This window comes from Agelaius tricolor, unplaced genomic scaffold (assembly GCF_023055355.1).
Source record: "Agelaius tricolor isolate 1412-34295 unplaced genomic scaffold, bAgeTri1.0.p SCAF_2, whole genome shotgun sequence".
Classification (NCBI taxonomy): domain Eukaryota; kingdom Metazoa; phylum Chordata; class Aves; order Passeriformes; family Icteridae; genus Agelaius; species Agelaius tricolor.
In genome coordinates this window covers 71,537,411-71,560,360 of record NW_027269262.1, presented here as the reverse complement: position 1 = coordinate 71,560,360, position 22,950 = coordinate 71,537,411, and the positions used below count along the sequence as shown (strand labels likewise).

Here is a 22,950-nt window from a genome sequence, read left to right as displayed (position 1 = left end):
AATGGCCCTGACATGTGAGGCAATGAAATAGGCAATGGTAGAAGAAACTTGGTAAAGTAACAGTGCTAAGAAAATCTTGCTAAACCCAACTTTACATATACAAGCAGGAAAATTTATTCAAAATCTCAGCTAGCTAAAGGGAAAAAGCACTAAGAAAGTCTGGCATTTTGGTATGCTATGTCAATTTTTGTATACTAACTTTGATTGGTATCATCATCATTTTCATGTTCTGAATCTTCGTTGTCAAGACCCAGTTCCAAAAGCTCACGAGTTCTTAATAAAAAACATCCAAAACAACAACAACAAAACAGAAGAAAATAAAAAAGAGTCAATCGTCTTGAAGAAATTCTTAGGCAAAACATCTATATCTGTAGCATAATCAGGAAGTGTACTTAAGAGATTTACATAAAAAAACCAAAACTAAAACTGAAGCACTGTAGAGAACTTTTCATTACATACTCACTACATCACTCACACAGTTACCCTTAGAGCCACCTACCAACTTTGATCTTAAAAGTTAAGATCAAAATCAGCTTTGGGCAGTGATACTTGGTTTTAAACACTGTATCAATATAAAATCCTAGGAATCCTGCATTACTGGAAGAAAAATGCAAGTGAATACTATTTTAAAATTTAAAAATAATCTCACTGATGTAGTTCCAGAAGGTAAGTCTGCAAGCTGCAGATTAAAAAACTTGATTTCACTATATTATACTACTGTTCTGTCAAGAACTTTGATTAGTATTAATTTCTGGCAGCTTATGCATTGTGAAATGTGTTCTGAAACTAGATGAAATTGATAAACTGATAAAATACATTTAACTCAGACTACTAATATGTCATCTAATGGAAGCAACTGTTTGAACCACTCATTTTTAATTGAAAAGGTCTAGGCCTTCACAGTTTTAAAAGCATTTCATGCAAATTTCCCAATTCTTTTATGAACAGTTTTTTGACAGATTTCAGTACGTGGATTTTTTTTTTTTTTTTCTTGAAAAGCAGCTTCTGGAAGTATGTAATTGCCTGGAAAAGGGTTAAAGCTGTGGCTATAACTACTCAAATCAGTACAAAAAGTTGATTACTGTACTATATCATTCTTACTTGTGAGGAAACTACTGTTAATAACACCCCCTTGGTACATCTTTGAGGTCATAACAAACCTTACATTACCAAAATAAACAGAACACAGTATTGTAACTGCATTTGAAATGAAAAAATAAAAATAAAAATAAATCTTAAAACATCATAATAAATGCACCTTGTAAAATGTGATAGTTGAAATAGCAGTTTTCCAACTCAAGGACATTTTCAGCTATTGATTTCCCTACTGTGCTTTAAATATCAGATGAATCTCAAAACCACAAAGCCCATTATATCAGACAATGACATTTTCTCCAATGTCATCTTTAACATGCTTGACAGATATCTAAGTTGCTATCATGTCAAATGTATGTCTCATATCATTACCTGAGAAACTGTCCTGAGTATGTCTTTTAGAGGCACTGCTACAGAGTGAAAAATTCAACTCAAGTTTCAACAGTAAAAAAAAACATTTTACAGTATAAAAAGAAGTGAAGAGGGTACTGCAACAGACTTATCAAACACAGGTACATTATATACCATTACAGAAACTCTTCCTATAATATGTATGTTACTACACACATTTATGATATGCATGTTACTACACACACCCACACACAGACATACAGATTAATGCATCTGTTGATGTAAGCTGCTGAGGAACAATACCAATGACTGAAAAGGGCTTTTTTTTTTTTTAACGTAGGTTTTGTTTCTAGGAGTCAACTTCAGTACCTTTTCCTTTCCAGCTGAGGAGTATCCAAGGTTGTCTGCTGATTCATTGCTTTAATCCAATAAATAAGGGCTTGAAACACATATGCTACATGCTTTAGTGAGCAGACATCTAGAACAGGAAGAACATCTGAGTGCTCATCGTTGTGAGAACGCATCAAGGACAGCGCGTAGTTCAGGAAATCACCGCGTGCTGACATCATTCCCTGACGGGCACTGAGCAAAGTAGCACGTCTAGTGAAGGAAAAGGATTGAATACAGAGACATCAGGCATCACAGGAGAACACATACTTTATCTATAAGCCCTGTATTTAAAATGTGGATGTAAAATCTCAATGAACTCTACACAAAAATAGTGATAACAAGCTAAAAGCATAGCTCAAGCAGCTCAGATGCTCAGTTAATGCTCAAGATGAATCTAGTATGTCAGAATAAACCAAATAGTAGCAAAAACACAGGAAGCCAACTTAAATCAAAACAACAACTGCATTCCAGAGCTGCAGAATTAGATTCCTACGATGTCTGTGAATAAGATTTGACTATAAAACTGATAATTCATACTGCATGCAGTAATCAAATTATTTTCATACCTTCTTCCCTCAAGTGTTCTCAAGCTGGCTTCCTCACGGGCCGTCATCCTTTCCCTTCTAGCTGAGTTCTGAGAAGCATGGAGAGGATGATTTGGATGCCCAGGATCACCAGCAGATGATAATGCCGAACCGTAACGCAGCTGAGCTTCAGTAGAGTCCATGATACTGACCATCCAATTCCAAGTAGGAATAAGCTTTTCTTCCACATAATTCTACAGAAAATGAGATTTAACTGGCTTTGCAAACAATAGAACTAGATGACAAGAATGAAATCTTCCCGATTCCCTACAGAGAGGCTGTAAAACCATGCTCAAGAACTACTGATGATCAGTTTCTGAAAGCTCTATTGAGACTGTTGATTTACAGTGGTGGACTGCAGCTCTCACTGCTTACCACTTTGATATCTATAAAGCATTCTCACCATCTCTCTCTCTTTTGGGCATCTCTTCTACTCCTCCCATTAAGACCTGCACAGACAACTATGTCTGCACACAAGTCTCACCTCCTGGTCTCATCTTTGCTTCACCTGTTCCCACTACTGGCCCTGCAGCCTGCTTTTCTTATCATCTGCTAACTCCATTGACCTGTTGGATTTTTTTGATCCAACATCAGTCTGCTTTCTTCATTCCTCTGCATTCTGGTCTTCAAAAATATCCCTCACACTTCTAATGCACTACAATAACAAAATGCTGTCTCAATCCCATTTCTGTGTCCAAACGAAACCTCCTGTGCTAATACAAACCTCTTGCTGCCTCAGCTGGACAGATCTCCTGTTCACTTTTCCCATTAAATATCTCCTGAATAAAAAATTATTTTAGCCTCCTCCATAATAAAACTACACTCTCTTATTTCTTTCCCTGTTTGTTTACCCCAGCATTTGATCCCAGAGTATCTTTCTAACCTTCCTCTCCCAAATCAGAAGTCCTTTCCTGCAGCTGTGTTATTCACAGCTGACTTCTGTACTAAATTCAGTACATACAATTTTACCCTATCACTATGCCCAGGTACAAGTTAATACATACTTTCCAAACACTCTGGAGTCCCTCCAATCTTGTCAGTCTCTGAAACTAATATCTATACACGAAGGGGAAGACTGCTGTCTGACATGTATTTTCTCTACAGATGCATTTTACATAAATTTTCAAAAACAGACAGTCAAGAGCACAGTATAAAAAATATGTGCATAACATGGAAATAATGACCATGTCCCTGAAGGAAGGGACAGTGAACAGTACATTTACCTGTACAAATCTTTTATTTCATTCAATTATTTGGCCCTTACTAACTTTCTTCTTATATAGACTCAACAGTTTATGTCAACTAGAATATGGCAACAGATGTCTAGCAGAAATCCCTAGTCAATTCTCACTTAACTATTAATTACGTACCAGTCAGACATTGTTTAAACAAAGTCAACATAAGTTCCTTTTTTTGAAAGAATATTATGTATATGAAATACTATCAATTTAATTTAAAAAGTGACCACAGTTACTTTAGCCCACACTCTCTCTTAACATAAGAAGAGGCTGAGAATGCAGGGAATACTTTAGACTGAAGAAACAAACTCAGGAGGATCTTACCAGTGTGTACAAACACCTGACAAAAAGTTATGAAGTATGCAAAGCCAGACTCTTCTTACTGATACCCAGTGAATGGATAAGTGGGCAAAAACTGAAATACTTGGTACATCCCTTTAAACTCAAGAAAAATTCTCTTTCACTGTGAGAGCTGTCAAACATTTAATAGAGCAGCTGTGGAATCTCCATCCTTGGAGATATTCAAAACATAAACAGACAGTCCTGAGCAGACTGTTGACCCTCAAAGAAATTGAGATTAGTCAATATGCACTTTCAATCTCAACAATTCCATCATTTTACCTTAAAAACCCCAGTTGTATTGAAATTACATTTTTTCTGTGAAGATTTCCATGTTCTTACCTGCAAGTTAACTGCATCTTGGTAAGTCAGCTTCACTGCAGCTGGAATCTGGGAGTATACTAAGTGATTGTATTTGGGAATCAGACCCATCAGGTCAGATATCTGCCGTATCACAATACTGTATGCTCTTGCTAAGCTGCTTGCAGATGTTAAATAGCTGCTTGCATTGCTGGCTTCAAGTGCTGCAGCAGCTGCTGCTGCACTTGTACTGATGGTACCGCTCCGACGAAGGTTTGAGGGATCAATATAAATCAAGCCCGCTGAACTTGCTAAATATAAAAGAAAAGATTAAATTAATGAACTCATTTAATCTTTGCTGTGTCGTTTGTGTGTTGATTGATTTCATGATCAAGATTTACAGAAATAAACTTGTAAATATTACTGACATCACAACTGTAACTAGCAAACAATTGTTAACTACAGTAAGCATATTCAGATCTTAATTGCGACGAATCTTTCCCTTTTTTTAAATTCAAAACTGGAACTCTAACAGTCAAAGTAGGTCAGCAGTACGACAAGGAGATAAGATTTCATCCTTAAGAGAATAAACAAAAGCAGAGGAAGGAACAAAGCCAGAGCTGGCATTCATGCATGCAATTCACTGAGACTTGCCTGCTGGGGTTGACGTACTGGAGGGAGCTGTGCTGGCAGTCCTCTGGTTTTGGGTGTTGCGTACAGCCCACTGCATGGAACGGGGAGCCTGCGCAGCACCGTTGGCATGCGAGCTGTTTGTGGTTCGCTCCAGAGGCTCATCAAGCATGAAGGTCTCCTGCTCTATGTCATCACTCTGACTGCTGCTACTATCAGAGTCACTGGAATCATTTGATTGAGAGTCATCTTCAGAAAAAAATGCTGGAACACTGCTAGCTCCTGTTGAGAAAAATAAGCAATAACTGACAGCTCCACACTAGTGCATGTATACATGTATCATGTCAGCATAGTAGACTTCTTCCATGAGTAACTACATGATACTAAAAAGGTTCAAATACCACTATTGAAAAGGTTCAATAAATTATCATTATAACATACTGCTAATTATCCACAGGTGTAATGAAAAAGCAGTATGATTACTTACACTTCAAAATATAAATTAAAAAGTAACTGGATTTAAAAATACTTTACCGATTCTAGCCCTAGGAAAAGAATTCTAAAAATTATGTTTCCAAATTGGACAGTAAGGCAGTTGCTTTCAAAAACATGTACAATGAGTGCTCAGGTTTTGTGTATTGATTTAAACCATAAACCATTGTTTCTAACTACTACACTTGAAAATCAGTGAGACCATTTAATTTCACTACACAAGAGTACATGGTAATTTCTAACACATGCAGCCGCTCTGTAAGAGCAAAAAATGTAGGTCACAACTTCATGCATTTCCTTCTCCAAAAAGTCTGCACAGTACCTTACTATTAGAGCAAAGGAAAAACAGGAAATCTAGGGAAGGAGGAGAGTACTTACTCCTAATATCTAAATTTAACCAGCTAGAATAGACCCAAAAAGATGTGGTGTACCTGCTTCTGACCCAGCAGTAGCTGCAGTGACAACACTTCTGCGCCCACTGGCATTGTCCTGGTTACTGTGGTTACTCTCACTGTCACTTTCTGTTTCAGCAGCAGCCAGCAAATCCAACTCCATATCACTGCCTATAAAAACAACGGACAAAACATCTCATGTTTAGAAGATAAAATTATAATTACTGTGGTGACTCATATAAGACAGAAACAAACCCCAGACACTCTTACTACAGCAGAAGTTAATGGATATGCAGTGGGGTCATAAAAGCAGTGCAGACACCCAGCAATACCTGGAGCATGTTTTCTTATTTTCCAGCAATTACCACCCGCTCTCATTCTGTTCTGTACATGTACATTCAACACACAGTGAAAATAAAGGCTTTTAGGATTCAAAATAAGTCACTCCAGCAACAAGACTCCACAACTCTTCATACACATGTACTAGGACAATTTACCAAATGCTGTTTCAACTAGTATTTAAGGAATACTTGAAAACTTAAAAAAACCTTATTACATATACAGGTTCTATTTCAGTTTTAAGCTTTAAGAATGAAATGTTTGAATATTCAGCAAATCAGTAAACAGATTTACTATACTGTAAATGGATTGACTGGAAACACAAAGCACAGTCAGAAAGAGAAGATAACTTTTTTAAAATCATAGCTTTGGGTCATCTAACCCCAAGCTAAGTAATACAAGACAAGTCTTAATAATTTCAAACATTTTCATATAGGATTGATTAATTATGTCTACAAAATATTGAATCCTAATTTAGTACTTTATGATTAGTTTGAGAATTAGCTTGCCAGGATACAAACTGCTTTTGAGAACACATCTACCATTGTCATGGTTTGACATTGGCCCATCATCAAGAACATTTTACAGTAGCAAATACAAAAGGTAAAACACATTGTTAACCAAAAATATAATAACATCTGATACCTTTGGGAACTTAATATTTTCTCCTCAGCCAGAAAAAGTTCATGTATTATCTACAACATGTTATCTCAAATTTTACACATCTCCTTCTGTAAGATGAGCAGTCTGGAATCCTTGGATTCTCTCTACTTGTGCAAATCTCTCAAATCATTATCACTGGTGACTCCAAAGATGCTTTTCTTTTTGATGCATAGTTTTCTCACTCAAGCAGTAAATGTGCAGGATGTACATTAAACATACCGTCCTCATCATGCTCATCATGCTGTCCTTCTGCTTCAGCATTTTCTTCACCATGTTCTTCCTGTTCATCATGATGGTCTTCTTCACCTGCCACCCCCTCAACCACCTCAACCTGGAAAGAGATGGTAATATTATGCCAGACCATCTTCAATATCAGAGAACCTATAAGTTTTCCAAAAGAGAGTGCAAAGTTTGATTTAAAAAAACCCATCTTACAAAGATGACCTCAAAATTGAACTGATGTGAACAAAAAATTAACTTACAGCCACAGTAGTTGTATGTGGCTGTACAGTTTATAGTATTGTGGGGGGGGGGAAAAATCACATACACAAATAAAACAGCTTTGGATGTTAGATTTTAATGCCATAAAGGATAAAACTGACTGCAAAATCAACAATTAGTTTCTAAACACTGAAGAGGTATTATCTGCTTTTATCTGATGAAAAACCTTCTAGCTCTCTAACAGAACCTACATAATAGCTGCCATGTGCTGAAAGACTTAAAAACTTCTTTAACAGGGAGAAATAAAATAGAAAACAATTACAAAGTTCTATTAAAAATGCTTACAGCACTGTAAGATTTCATGAAGTACTACTTAACATCTTTTTCAAATCAAATGCATAGATTTCAGATTCAGATGTCAAAGCATGGGCTAATGTATTAGGTCTGCTATGTTGAGAAGAAAAAAAGTACAAAAATAAAACTGACCTCTTCTACATCAGCTGAAACAATATCATCCTGTTCTTCATCCCTGCCACGAACTGGTTGTGACTGGCTGATTCGTCTTTGCTGAGGATTCCTTATTATGTAGGATGACTGAGATTGACTAGAACTTAAAAGAAAAATATATAAAAATAAGTCCTAAAAAAATGTCGATTTGGACCTCTGGTTATCACTTAATGCAAAGCTAACAAAAACTCCAAAATAAAACCACCTTTAAGAAGTCTTTGAAAAGAACAGATAGTAAGCTTTAACAAGTTTTACCTGCTAGACTGGTCAGATGATGGTCTGGGTGGCAGAGGCTCCACAGAAAATAGTTCTTCACTTCCCTGCATGGCATCTATACTAGTGCTAGCAAGGGTAAAGGGTGCTGTAGGACGTGCAATTCCCATCCTGACTGGTATAATTAGAGATTCTGCTACATTGCACAACTCTTCAACAGCATAAGGCAATAATGCCTGAAATACACGTTTACACTTTCCAATTGGCTGTGGAATAAAATTGCTGGGGGATAAAATACAGAAAGATAAATGTCAAATACATATTTTTTTCCCAAAAACTTCATGGCAATATTAATTGTCCTAATTTTTTTCTCAAAAAATAATTTTTAAGAGATACATGCATTTGTGTGTATAGAAACAATATGCACCTATTCAAGTCAGTGAAAAACATTTATCATTCAATAATTCAAGACTAAGGCTTGATATCTAAATCTACTACTGACAACCAACCATACGCTGTAATTTTAATATGCTTAAAAAAAACTATTTCCAAAACCCCATACACTATAAACAAAAAGTTTGGTATGAACATGTAAGTTTAACAAGCATTGTATTAAGAAATTACATGACATACTAGCAGCTATTGCACATCTTTCCAAGTCTGTCTACAGAATACAAAATAATTCAGATGTTTCTGCCTATTGTTGATTTTTATCAACTCATTATATAGGGAAAAAAGTAAATAAAGGAAAAAAAACACCACAACTAACATACATCTTCGCCACTTACTTTTTCTTTTTGGAGGAAGCCATCTCCACACTAAGAATGACAAAGACTCTTGCCACAGAACGCAGGAATCTCATTGTAACAGCAATGGCTTCTTCTCTGCGGCCTGGTGTATACTTGTTCTGTAATTCCTTCACCAGAGTACCCAGCAAAGTGTCTAACAGCTGGAGAAAGAGGTCATTACAACTCATTAGTTGCATGCAATTTTGAAGCATGAAATGAGAGATTAAACTCAAAGGAGATCACAGTCATAACAGTATAAATTCACAAAATCATGATTAACTTGAAGTTTCCTTCAAATTAGTTTCCAAGCACATGACCTGAGATACCTTACAATATCCTATTATTCAGAAAGCCTATGTAAAACATGGCTAAGAGTGCTTACCAAAATGTCTGCTGTACATTTGACAATAAGGCAGTGTGTAAAACAGTCCAAGCGAATAGTTCCACTTTGCTGATTAAGGTAAACTTGCTCTTCAGGCAGAAGATGACCTATCCTACTGCTTGCACTAAGACTTGGAAAAAACAAGAAGAAAAGAAATAAATTTATGTAAGCCAGCAGGTGTCAAATCTCAGATCAAACTTTACATCAACAACTACGTGTAGATACACACGGGTCTTTATTTTCCTGGGAGCCAAACATGATCATGGACTTCAGTGCATTCCAGTCTTGTAAAACACGTTCCAGTGCTAGCTGGGCAAAACGAGGAGGCTCTAAATCATGATCAGGCATATCAGAATCTAGAAAGATAAAACAAACAAAAAAACCAAGAAAGCATAAGGAAGAGGTACTGAAATATGGGATCTGCCATTTATTTCACTGAAATAGCACTTACCTTCAGGATTTGCAGTTTTCCGATTGCGATCTTCCCTGATTCTAGGTGGTCTGTACTGGCAGTGTTCTACAGTTTGCCTGGCAACTGTCTGTACTAAAAACAACAGCAGATGTTCTCCCCTGTAATGAAAAAAATTGTTAGTGGAAATACAATATACCACATATATTTAGAAAATAATTTTTTAAATTCTGCCCTAGTCAATGCTAACATGAACTTGCCTGCTATTTGGCATGGTAACAAGATTTGTGGTGGTAAGCAGGCGGTAAAGGAGATCAAGGCGAGCAGACTTTTGCCCAGCAATTAGTGTTTTACACTTGCACTTTTCCCAGCAATCACAGTAGGCTGTTGGAGATGTTCGTTTGAGCCTACAAGAAATAGAAAAGGTGAACTGCAACACTGTTCAGTAACATCCCAAATCTTTTCTACACAAGCTGAGGGTGTTAGTGTACATGCTTAGATTGCTTTCTGCAGTTTTTTGTTTCTGATAGTAGCAAAATGCCAAACCTAGCTTAGAAAAGAGAAATACAGATTTTATATGTGGCAGCACTTGATGTTTATCATCCATGTTTCCTACACTCATCTTAAGAGGGCAGTTTAACTAAAGAGCTTTTCATAATGTCTTAGTAAAACTCATCCAAGGTCATTTATTCTTCCCTAAAACAGCCTCCAATCCAAGAAAGTTAAGCTGAAAGTACTCATGACATGCAGTAAAATGTCAGTAACTGTTATGGTGCTGAGAATATCCTTATAATTGTATTTGTTATCTCATTATAGCTGGGATATTAATACTGTAACTTTTACACTCTGTAACAGCACAGAACACATGCAGGTTCAAAGCTTTGGGCTAGGTTGATCTGAGATTTCTTGATTGTTTGCTCACTTTTCCTTCTGTTACAGTTGATTTTTAGAATATTAATATCCTACATTTATTTCCAAAAATTCCTAAGAATGATCTATCACCAGGATACATAAAACACTGAGGGGCACCCAAAATGAAAACACAGCATTATTTAGATATAATGTTCTCACAATATTATGCACTTTGAGAATTACTCTTTTACTCTAAATACTACAAAGTGGAAAGTACAAAACCACTTCAGGTTACTCTTTCAATTCTGACCTATTAAATAAATGTTATAGAGTAGACATGAAACCATTTCATTTATCTTCTGTTCTCTAGGTTTGGAACACTTCAAACAATGAAAAAATTTATTAAGCATCAATAAACAAAGGAAACCACAAAATACTGATTAAATTTTAAGAAATGGAACACAATACTTACTTGCAGTCATGTCCTTTGTGACAGACCCTCGCACATTCTGTGCAACAACAAAGTGATTCCAACAGGCCACATGTTCGGCATTCAAATATATCCTAAAAAATGGGGGGGGAGGGGGGGGTATTATGTATCATTTTTTTCCTTACAGTGCTTGCAATATCACACTAGTTCAGGTTACAATGAAACTGCACTTGTTTAAATTGATGCCTAAACTCAGAAGTAGGTCAGTTCAAGAAAGTGAAACTTTGTTGTTACGTTAGAATATTCAGTGATTTCCAAGAGCCATGTCCATCAAAATTCCTGCCAAAGTTAGCCAGAGGGGAAAAGCCACACCCAGTAACAACCATGTTGTGAGGAACACAATCAGCTTCCAGACTACACAGCAGTTTGGGGAGGCAGTACTTACACCAGACTTTAAAGTCACAGTAATTTAAACAATGTAATTAATAATTTAAAAATCAGATTAGTAGACTAACACAATACATGGCTGAAACACATTCCTATTTGCTTAAAAAAAAAAGCAACTTACTTGGTTAATATGTTCTGCACCAGTCCAGGTAAAACTGCATGTATCATTACAACACAAAACATACAAAGGAGAGTCATCTGGATTTGTACCAGAAGGACAAACCATTCCCATAAACACATCATCTTCTTTTTCACTGGAAGTTGCTTCAGCTAAAATAATAGAATAACAGTGTTAAAAACAACCCCCCCAAAAAACCCCAAAAATACCCAGCAAAAGAATCTATTCTTGGCAGATGCTTGCCATTACAAAATCTCATACAGCATTAGAAGTTTGAATAAAACCTGTTGGAGCTTTTTGAGAAAACTTTCTGCTTGTCACATTATTTCTTATAGAAGCCACTGCAAATTCCTGACTGAAAAACACAACCATTATGTCTTCCCCAGTTTTAAATTCACTAATACTTTAATTAATTAAATTAACCACCATTTTGAAGGATTGTGGACAATATTCTTAAAAGAAGTATTTTTGTCCCACATAAAGTCCTACAGAACTGTGGTGCAACAAGCTCTAATGTGTTAAAGTTTTTCCCTAAATTCAATTTCATGTATTTCTCCCAAAAAATTAAATACCAATATTACAAGAGAGTCACAAAGTATTTGTTTGTATATAAGCCTTTTCAGGAATAGGATCTAGCTTGGCATATCACTGTATCATATCAGGTTTTTTCAATTTCACCAAAGAAGTTCCATGTGATGCAACTTGTGCTACCAAAAAATAGTACCTTAATCCACTGGTTTATACAACAGTGAAATGCCAAAAATACTACAAAGAACACAAAAGCAATAATATTCATAGAAATCTACTGCAATACACAAACTGCAAAAGAGTAAGATACTCCATAACAGCAGAATTTCCAAAACATGCAGCAATCTACAGTGCTAGTTACGACTCTGCACACACACCAAAGTTTAGAAGGAAGCCACACACTAGCAGTCACTAAAACTGTTGTACCTTTAGCAATTTTCTGTGCAGTTTCTAGAATTGTAATTGCAGCAGGATATGCCCGGCCACTAACTGCTGACATAAATGGTGTCATGCCTCTCGCATCCCTAGGCAAAAAAACCCCAACAGACAAGTTAGAACACCAAATTTTTTCATTGTAACAGGAGAAGCAGGATGCAAATACATGAAAACTTAGCACTGCTGAGCTTGTGCAAACAGGAAAAACACAGAGTGAATAAGCAGTCTTGTTTATTTTGCTCCTCTGAAACAGACATACTTTTAGAGGATGGCAGGACACAACACAGCTGTATTCTAACATTCTCAATTTTAACTAACAGGCCTTTATGTAACCTTTTTAAAAAGGCTTCTATGTAGTTGATTTAAGGTAGTGTAACATTACAAAAGAACTCTCATGAAAATCCTTACTTAGCTGACAGCAATTCTCGAAGATAAGGCTGTAGAACAACACTATCACACAGCAATTTCAGTATGAAATGAGCATTTGCCTTCCGATCCTTCGATTCCACTACAGATGGTTCTGTAGAAGGACCTGCAGCAAGAAAAAAAATTGCAGAGAAACTGTTTTTCCTCAAAAAATGACTACCTGCTAAAAGCAAGTCGTTCACTGTGGTGAATAACTGGTAACTTGACTATTCAGTGGTTTCAGCAATACTTCAATGAAGCACTGTAAATTTCAGTTCCAAATTATATTTGAAATAGAGAGGGTAATCCCAATTTCATGCTGATTTCCATAGTTTTACATAGTTGTCACTCTCCATGTATATTTTTACATAAAACACAGTATGGTGCTTCATTTACTTTCTGCACACTTGAGTGATTCTGCTTCAATCCAATCTTCATCTGATAAGAGGCATTTTCATATGCAGAAAGTCTGTGCAAGCAAAGACAGCTTTAGAGCTAATTTCCATTCTAAAGCATAATCAAATAAGCAGGATGTCCTCACCTGGTATTGTGGAGGTGCTGGGTCCTTGGCCGGTGCCAGTCGCTGCTGTGGTAAGAGATCCCACAGCGGGGGCCAGGATAAAATCAATGTCACCATCTTTCAGTAAACAGAACAGCAGGATGTATATCAATACATAAAAACATCCCTAACAATATGCTCTTGCTGCAATGTCTAACACACTGCAGGTTTTCTGTATTTAACTGGCAATCTTTCCCACAAACGGCCACATTCCTAGGTCTGTAATGTAACTCAGCATTACAAAGCAGACTTCCCAGCAGTTTGACACCAGCATTAAAAAGACATATACTGGATTAAAAAACAGCTGTTAAGTCTTCAGTAAACTCTTCAAGTTATCTCAATGAACACTTGCTACCTTAATGGCATTGGACAGATTACAGGGTGAGACTAAAGTAAGTTATTATTCACCCTAAAAGTCATGGGTTCTTTATCAAATCTCTCCTTCTACAGTCTAATGTGATATATGAGCAGACTTACCTGGATCCATTGCAGGAGGATCTGGAACCCAGCTGGGAGGAGCTATTGGTGGAGAAACTGGGTCTTGGTGATCACTTGATGAAGCACCAGCTTCATGTCTGCCCAATCCAGCAGCTCTCAAGGATCTTCTCATCATTTCCCTCAATCTCAAACTAAATACAAAACCAAGGCAGAAATACTATCATTTTCATTTATAATTAGAACACATTTAAGAAAAATTTCACATTGAAAAAGGAAACCAAACTCCTCTTATCACCATTTTATTTCAGCATAAGTAAGAATGAGCCAGGAGGTATTTCTGCTGACATTTTGTTGCACCAGAACGTTTTAGTCCTGGAAGAGGAGTCACTCAGCAATGCTTCAAGTCAGATCTGAGCCCAGAACACATCCCTAGGCACCACAGCACTGCCTCTTGCAGACAGCAGCTGATGGGCATTCTTACTGCTATCTGACATTCTTTTTAGCCCAAGCTCATTGCCAGGAGTGTTAAGCTTTTGCAAGGATTTGCCTTTGTTGCTACTGCTTTTTAAAATCTAACTACAAAAAGAGGTTAATGAAAGGACAAAAAATTGGGTCTTGATAGAATTTCTTTTTAATGACTGCTTAGAATAAAATGAATCAACTTAAATTCTTCCCCGGTGGTGTTCTGTTGGTCTCACTATTATTCCTCTGCTTAAGTGACCATCTCCCACAGAAATTCTCTTAAAACAAGCCTGGCCACCATCACAGTAATTCTGTCACACTTCTTGGTAAAGAACACCAGCGCTTATCCTCAAATTCCTTTTCCCCACAAGAAGGAATATTTCCACTTCACAACTGATAGACAAAGCATGAACCCCAGAAAAGAGGATTGGTTTAGAAATATCCCATCATTAGTTCTTACACAAAAAAAGGTTCAAAAAAACACTAGACCTCTAGTTTGGTGCTTAAAGAACTGAAATCCAATTTTAAGCTAGCAACAGAGGCCAATTCTTAAGCTAGGCTGAAAAAAAGAATTAATAACAGATTGGTAATTAATACAGAAATTAGCATTCAGAAAACAAGAAAAAAGCATTACTCAGTTTACCTCCTGCTGCTTGATGATCCTGCCCTATTTCCTGGACCATTACTTGACACAACAGAGATTGCATTTGCAATAGCTTCCACAGCTGAGAGCCTTTCAGCAAAGGTGTTCCTCTCAGAGCGCTCTGCTTCTGAAAAATTAAGAAAAGTCAGTGCTAAAATTTTACTTGGGAAAATTATAAGAAAGGAGTATAAAATATGGAACATCACTATTATTTTTTTCTCCCATTTAGAGAGACACACTAGGCTCATATACAAATTTTTATTTTGGATGAGCTTAACAATGATCCTGAACAAGCTTTCAGTATCATCAACATACAAGGTCCTATCATACAACTGATTCTAGACACTTGCTGAGTCAAGGATTCAAAAAAGCCTTGATAAAAATTATAAAAAGCAAAGAAAACAAAATACAAACAAAAACAACTATAAAAAGTACACAAAAACAAATAAAGAAACAGAACCACCAAAACACCAGACTGGGAGAACAAGAAAACACACCACACTGCACATTGAGCATCTGTGAACAAGGCAAATGTGTGGGCTTGTAATATACACACTCCAGGTATGTACCTGCTTAGGAGAGCTATGTTTGGAGTATAAGAAGGCAGTATACAATCAGTTTACATGAGAAAGAACTAGCATTTCTTCTAACATCTACAACCCTAAGCATCATAATACCTACCAGTTCTATTCCTAATGAGGACTGAATTTTGTCAAGTGGGATACAGAATATAAAAGCGAGATACAGAATATTATTTTAAAAAAAAGTAGACAGAAAAGGTGTATTTCTGAACAAAGAAAAGTATTTTCTTAAGGTGACTCTAGTTGTTCTTTCAGGACATGTCTCAAAGTTGCAAGGGCTAGTGCTCACTTTCTAGTCAAAGGCTTTTCAAACTGAGAGTCACCATTCCCTGCACACTTATTTTCATGAGTGACAGTATTAAGGCCTGGACAGTTCCCTTTTATTTATTTTTTTTTAACAGGAAAGTACTATTAATACCTTTCATTCAAAGAATGAAAAGAATAAGGTAATCTGACAGTGTGTGTCAGCTGTTACTGTAAGGTTATTCTTTAAGTATTTCCACTCACCACTACCCTAAGTAAAAGAAATCCTTGGTTTTGCTTGTTCACAAGCATGTGCAGGTTTCTTAGACAAAGATCACCAACTACCCAAAGCAGACAACTATTAAACAGTTAGCAGTGAGAGAATACTATTCTTGTCCCCCTAGCTACAAGTTGCTTCATAGTTGTAAATGAATTGCCGTGGTATTTTTGCTGTACTCCTTTCTCAGACCCATTAGCTCTCATAACTCACAACCCATCACTTCTGGACCTCTCACACAAGGGGTCACAGCTCTGGAGAGTGATCCCTCAAGCAATACAACCACTCTCTGCAGCAGAGGTTTCACCTGTTCTGGAGAAAGTGATCTGTAACTGAATTTTCACTGTTCCACTTACAAAGTTAGCATCTGGTTTTGGAGAACCATCAGTTGTAAATGCTTTGGCTCTAATGGGAGATTTGCTGCTCTATTGTCTAATGAAATCTGTCCCAGTTCTCCAGGCAAAACCCCTCAGTTTTTATATGTTCAGTGACATTAGCTGAAATTCAGTATCACAACTTTTTAATGATTTCACATGTTTTGGACATTTCTTTTATAGATGCTTTTCCCAAGATCCCTTCTACTGGCAAGACAGAGGATGTATCAATTCACAGAAGCAGAGCAGCTTTCCCCCAGCTTTTCAGCTCTGGGGCCACTTTTCCTGCAATTCATTTATCATTTATCCAACACTGCAGGAGCTACAGCTAAACTAGGCACAGGATGTGAGAAAGAAGAGAAGGAAAAAAAAAAGCTTATCCCAGCCCTCAATATTTCCTTTCTGGCACTTCGGAAGAAATCTGTATAAACAAGAGTGAAGAATCTCAAGTAGGTACTAGCTGGGAAGTGGCACTAAATTGTTAAGAAATTTTTAAGAAACATCATAGCTGTATGTCTGGAATTGAAGCCTTTACTTCTAAATCAAACTTCTTTTACATTTTAAGAGACGACCATATAACTCACAGACAGTAACATAAGTCACCACTGCCCTCCAGATGATAAACAGAAAATAAGCTTGTCCTAATATCCATCACTAACAGTTACAGTGGAAGCTAAATGTGACCTGAATCTAAAGACATGAATCTCCTTCAAGGACAAGTTTTATGAGGGAGAAAGAGAGAGGCAGAGGAGTGTCACAAGTCTAGCAGGTTCATGTTTTTCATTTTTCAGAAAGTTAGATTACACCCAAATGAAGTTACTGAAAAAAATGTCAAGGTTGCAAAGACAAGCACTCAAATTAGGAGAAGTCGGATTAAGTTTGCCCATGCATCCTTATTTCAACTTCCTTGTGTGTTTATAGTAACACAATCTTCAGTTACACAGTTTGGTTTTGTTTGTTTATTTTGGTTTGGGTTTTTTGTCTCGGATTGTTTTGTCACCCCAGCAACAATACCCCTGCCTCAGTCAGTGCACAGGATGGACGACACACTGGAGATGAAGGGTTGTACAGAGAGCAGGCTGTTTATGCCTTGTTTGCTGCAGCCTTAGGGAGGGGTGTAGTAAGGCAGCAACAGCTTGGGAAGGAGAGGAGGAAACACTGTGTTGTGTTTAATGACACTGGACATTGCTCTGGAAAACCAGAACCTATTTGACACATCTATCAGCACACAGAACTTTGTGAAACAAGTTTTTACAGATGATTGTGATACATTTTACTCATTTCTGGACACCTAAAATGTGCTTGACTCACAGAAATAATTAACATTCACAGCACAACTAAAACTATGATTAATCCAGTCATAGAATTCAGTGTTTTGAAGTAACACCTACTCAAAATCAGGCCCTAGGCTTCTCAAACAGAATGCTCAAAATTAGTTAATAGCTTTGAATACAGAAAAACTTCAAGCTATAATAAAACTCCAAGCAAGAGATGAAAAAGCTGCACATTACCCCCATTTTATAAATAGGGATATGAGGAACAATTAAGGTCTATAAATGACTAAAATTCAATGACAGCACCATACAAGAATCCCACAAGGAAGTTCATTCATTATTCAGTGCAGGGTTTGTATGGTGTGCAAGAGTAAGGAATGGGGCCACACACTGAATGATGAGGATAAAAAGAAATATTGAATAGCTACCCATTCGGTGAGCACCGTCCATCTTGTGCACTGAATGAGGTAGTCCTGTGGAAAAAATAGTATGATGGTGTAATTAAAGACCATTCCACAATGCACACCCGTGTACAGCACATGGGTAAACTTAATTCTGCCATTCCCTAATTTTTGAGTGCTTGACTTAGCAACCTTGTTCTGTTAACATGCTTTTTACATAACAGTATTTAACAGACATTTTAAAATTGTGTCAGTAACTGGCATTAACAGGTTGTTCTTCCACATTTCTTAATACATATCAATGACAAGTAGTATTTCTAATTGAAGCTATTAACATATTCTACAGCACTTCAAAATTATTAAATACCATTTCTCATAAATTTTACTAGTGATATAAAGGGGATACTAGTGATACAAAGGTAGAAAAATATGTTTTTCATCTCAAAATTAACATGTGAATGTCAAAAGTTTTTACAGTCAATTTAAACAGCTTAGTGCTCTTAACTACTGAATTCTTTAAAAATTCTCATAAAACTTTATGAGAGTAATAAAAATGTTGTCTTAGCACCTTTGAAAGGCCAGGGCACATTTTAGGTGCTAATTTTTAATATACCCATATATGAAGAATGCAGCCTTTATTTCATATTTTCTTGAAAATGCATGAAAATATTATTTTCAAATTATTTTCATTATATTGTTGAGCTCACCCTCTTCCTCTTTTGTTTCCTTGTTGCTGGTTGGAAAGCATACAGACACACAAGCATGCAGGATATTACGGTTTCCATCACATCTGTGGCCAAGGAACGTCTGCAGCATCTGTGGGTTCTGATCCAAGACAACTGCTTGCTCAAGATTCATCAGGTATTGTCTGCAAGCCTCATAGTCACATCGAAGAATGTGCTGCATCAATGTTTGTTTCTATATTCAAAAGAATAAAATATTTCAGAAATGTGAAGCACAAAAGGTAGATATAAGCTCCATAAATACTTCTAATTTTCTTCTAATTTTGAAATTAATAGGAAGGTCTTCATCTTCAGCACTGGCTGGAAGTTAGTGCAGGAGCTGTTCAGAATATTCATCATCTCAATTATAGCACTGTTAAAAACAGAGTTGTGTGCATTCAGGCACAGACAAGCAAAAGGAACGGAGCAGCAGATGCCATCAGGCTCACAAAAGCATTCCTTTGGCTTCACAGTTGGATTCTTAAGATAGATTACTTCCATTTCATAGCTCCATGTAACGTGGGAAAAGTGATACAACTGAAAAAGCTTAAGGATGTACACAAATGAGTTCTAACCTAGTTCTTTTTAAACATATGATTTATGTGCTGAGAAGTGAATGATTAAAAGCTGTTGAAGGTCTGGGAAGTTCACCCCATATATAACCAGTTTTTCCATAATGATGGAATACTACTGCACTGTGAAATCCATCTCAGTCTAACAGGTACACAGTACCTCCGGGTGGCAGCAGAACACACGGCAGAGCTAACAAACTACTGACAAGATTTTACAAGTATCACATATAAATTCACAGCAGAACTACTCATACAACATCACTGATGAGGACAGAACTCCACAGGTGTTTCAAGTGAAAAAACCTTCACTTTCCTCTCCTAGCTTCCTAGTATATGCTCCAAATAGATAATTTTAAAATAATAGAAAATAAATAAAGAAGTATTGCATTCTCAGGGATCCAACCAAAACAAGTTGTTGGATCTCTGAGAAAAACTGTGCACCCATGACACAAATTAAACTGCATGGTGTTAGCAGATATAAAAAGGTAACAATTTCAAAATCAATGCCTAAAAAAACCCTACTAATTAAAAGCCTGATAGAGAAGTCATGCATCCCCCCACAAAAGGGTCTTTCACTTTACTTGGCAATTTTGTTGGTGTTTTTGTGTTTCTAAGAGAATCTTCAGTTGAAATTAGCTTCTTTCAAACAGTGAAAACATAAATCAGTATCTAAACATGAATCTGCTTTTAAGCATAACTTTATAATAACAAGAGGAAAAAAAAGCATATAATTTCCGTAGCAGAGAAAATATTTTACCTCAACAGCCATAATGATAATAGCAGCTTTCTTTTTGATGGTCGAGTTAGCAGGAAGATTTGTTAAGGAATGAACACCCATTCCAAGACTACTAATAGGTGGAAGATCAAGCCAGTCAGGGTCTCGTATCCCACCCATACAATCTTTTGCCATTGGATAGATTGTACCATTTCCATCTCTAAGAATAATAGGCGATTCCTACATTTGGGGAAAAAGGTTTCATTATTAGGTCCACACAATTTATAAATATTATCCTTCCCAAAAAATCCAGTTCTTGACTGACAACAATTACAACAGTTTACCAAAGATTCTCATTTATGTCATTAACTCCTATCATTGGAAGTAGTGCAACATAAAATAGGAAATTCTCTTTTGCAAATGCCTGAAATGTGTTTAACATAATAAATATTACTAGAACTATCTTCCTTCTGATAATCATTTATTGATTAACATTACCAGTGAAACAAATAGTAACTATACTTGTAGCCTACTTAAATGCTCCAAGATGAATATATTGAAATGAAACATTCAAATTCAATTATTTTGCAAAAACTGTTTCTTTCAATTATCCTAAACAAAGTATACCACATTTGTGGAAGAGTTGCACAAAACCTCAATCATTTTTAGGGAATCTGTACTTTCAGTCAATTACAGATTAATTTTTTTTATTTGTTAATATTTCCATTTATTCTCAAGAGTGGATTTGTATCTGACCCAGCTCCAAAATATAGCTAGATCACATTCCAAAATGCAGCTAGATAACAAGTTGATACTAATCCAAGAACCATTCTGTCACCTTTTTTCTCCCCTTTTTTACATTCAAGGTAGAGTTTAATAAGATGTGCTTAGGTAAGTTGTTTGCTATTGCCCTTATGCCATCAAAATATTAAAGGCAGCAGAAAGTTTTTCATAACCTGTTTGAAAAACTATTTCTTTGCCATATTTCGGAGAAGCCTTACAGAAGGCTGTACCATCTCATTCAAATATGACAGATATGCAGTGAGGTTAAATGATTGAGACACAAAACCACAAACCTGTCCAGCTGTAAAAATAGCAACACTTCTCTCATTCTGACCCAGGAATGCAATGCTGCTAGTAGGGAAATTATTTTCCTGTTCAGCCTTTCCTGTGGCAAGGTCAAATATGCAGTATCGAACCCAGTTCCCAGTTTTCAGAACAGCATGCACTCCTTCAAAAACACATGAAGAAAAAAGTTAATGTTTTAAGGATGGCATATAGTAAAAGAACTCCCAACTAAAGCACTTTCAAGAAAGTACTAATATCAATGGAAGCACCTGTTTATGTCACTTTGAAAGTAGGTGTTTTTCACTTGGATGAGAGACAGGTAATAAAGGAACCAACAGATCTGGACTAACGGGGTAAATCCTACTTACCTTTTGAATCTACATTTACTGCTAGGATCTCTGTTTTTTCAGGAATACACAGCTTTTTGGGTGTTCTTTGAAAACAGTCAGGAACTTTTGGAGTTCCACCAGTTTTCACAACCTGAAAACAGATGTAAAATTTTAAGCTGCAATTAAGCACACACAGTGCTGACACTTGTAAATACTGATTGTTTCCTCCATGTTTCACAAACACATACCTGCAGTTCATCTATCCTGAGCAGCCTACAGTCTTGGAGGAGAGAAGAGGGATCAGGATCGGAGTTAGAACTGCTCTGACAGTTTGCATTATTGGAGGTGCCTGGAAATTTCACAGCAACATATGCACCATCCACTTTTAGCACCTACAGGCAGAACACAATAGAGTTTTACCAAAAGGCTGAACAGAATCTGATTTGCTTCAAAATAAACCACACATTTTTCAGGGAGAGGAAAAAATTTGCAATATCCAGTGATAAAACTGTATAGCTCTTGGTCATTGGACTTGTCATTTTGCTAAAATAACCAAAATTTGAAAAACTTGGATTTCCTAATGACTTCATAAGCATCCTGACTCATATCCAAGGTCCCTCCGTTTCAGCACCCTACATCCAAGAGAAGCCAACATCAACTGACTAGAGAAGCTCCTACTAGTACTCCCCTGGTCTCTTTCCAACTTCCACCTCCTGGAGGACGACTTCATGTTTAATGGCCTGGATAGACCTTTCTCTTATTGATTTGTGCAATCACTTCTGGAAATAAACATTATTCTTGTGGCAGTGAATTCCAAACTTTAGCCAACAATTCAACAACAACAAAGTCTACATTGAGTCTCCTTCTTCAAGTGCCCATTAGATCTTATATTACAAGATAAAGGAAAACGACTTTTTTTTTGAAAATTTGAAAATTGAAAATTTTTTTCCTCTTTCCTCAACAGGACTGTACACAGTGGAAAAAAAGACTTCTTAGTTTACCAGTCTAGCATCTGTTCTGTACACTCAATGATCAAGTTCTTCACTCAGTCCCTTAGGACTGAAGGATTCACCCAAGTGTATCCAGATGTTCTTCGTGTGTGTGCGTGTGTGTCTGCCCTCTGGCCCCCCAAGGAAACAGGAGCTATTCAACTCTACACTGACACAGGCATTTCCAAGACTGTAAGCCTCTATAAAGAGTTGCTGCCATGCATATCTAATCATGTCAAAACAGGCTTCCTTGATACAGGAACTTCTTGTGCTATCACCAAACAGCAATGCCCTTTGAATTTCCAGCTGAGACCATCATTTTCCCAAAACAAAAACAAAGCTAAGCCAGAAGGGGGTGGGGAAAGAAGAGACAATGTTTTAATTATGAGCAGAAATAAGAACTCTGTATGCTCTCAGTCTTGATCAAAACTAGATATAAGCAACCATCAGTCTTTAATAAGCCCTAATTTCTCAACTGTTTCTACACAGAAAGTGCTTAACAAACAAAACTCTAGATGTAACCAACTTATCTAAA

The 22,950-nt window shown here is 36.6% G+C and overlaps 1 protein-coding gene across 10 annotated transcripts in view; it reads right to left on the bottom strand.

Annotated features, from left to right (window-relative positions):
- The window catches only part of UBR5 (ubiquitin protein ligase E3 component n-recognin 5), an 84,903-nt gene that overhangs the window by 11,999 nt on the left and 49,954 nt on the right, over positions 1 to 22,950 (bottom strand). For 4 of the 10 annotated variants that reach the window (XM_071421464.1, XM_071421468.1, XM_071421473.1 and 1 more), the window contains 27 exons: positions 21,675 to 21,818; positions 21,466 to 21,577; positions 21,106 to 21,260; positions 20,072 to 20,269; positions 18,728 to 18,938; positions 18,048 to 18,092; positions 14,871 to 14,997; positions 13,805 to 13,956; positions 13,310 to 13,405; positions 12,772 to 12,895; positions 12,355 to 12,452; positions 11,404 to 11,552; positions 10,878 to 10,969; positions 9,814 to 9,960; positions 9,596 to 9,714; positions 9,374 to 9,500; positions 9,145 to 9,274; positions 8,763 to 8,923; positions 8,017 to 8,256; positions 7,741 to 7,864; positions 7,033 to 7,144; positions 5,851 to 5,982; positions 4,948 to 5,209; positions 4,340 to 4,604; positions 2,403 to 2,614; positions 1,816 to 2,046; positions 200 to 273 (listed from right to left, as the gene is read on the bottom strand). In XM_071421464.1, coding sequence (XP_071277565.1) covers positions 200 to 273; positions 1,816 to 2,046; positions 2,403 to 2,614; positions 4,340 to 4,604; positions 4,948 to 5,209; positions 5,851 to 5,982; positions 7,033 to 7,144; positions 7,741 to 7,864; positions 8,017 to 8,256; positions 8,763 to 8,923; positions 9,145 to 9,274; positions 9,374 to 9,500; positions 9,596 to 9,714; positions 9,814 to 9,960; positions 10,878 to 10,969; positions 11,404 to 11,552; positions 12,355 to 12,452; positions 12,772 to 12,895; positions 13,310 to 13,405; positions 13,805 to 13,956; positions 14,871 to 14,997; positions 18,048 to 18,092; positions 18,728 to 18,938; positions 20,072 to 20,269; positions 21,106 to 21,260; positions 21,466 to 21,577; positions 21,675 to 21,818 — 4,039 coding nt within the window. The remainder of the gene's footprint in view (positions 1 to 199; positions 274 to 1,815; positions 2,047 to 2,402; positions 2,615 to 4,339; positions 4,605 to 4,947; positions 5,210 to 5,850; positions 5,983 to 7,032; positions 7,145 to 7,740; positions 7,865 to 8,016; positions 8,257 to 8,762; positions 8,924 to 9,144; positions 9,275 to 9,373; positions 9,501 to 9,595; positions 9,715 to 9,813; positions 9,961 to 10,877; positions 10,970 to 11,403; positions 11,553 to 12,354; positions 12,453 to 12,771; positions 12,896 to 13,309; positions 13,406 to 13,804; positions 13,957 to 14,870; positions 14,998 to 18,047; positions 18,093 to 18,727; positions 18,939 to 20,071; positions 20,270 to 21,105; positions 21,261 to 21,465; positions 21,578 to 21,674; positions 21,819 to 22,950) is intronic. The other 6 variants (XM_071421469.1, XM_071421471.1, XM_071421467.1 and 3 more) reach the window with 5 other exon arrangements.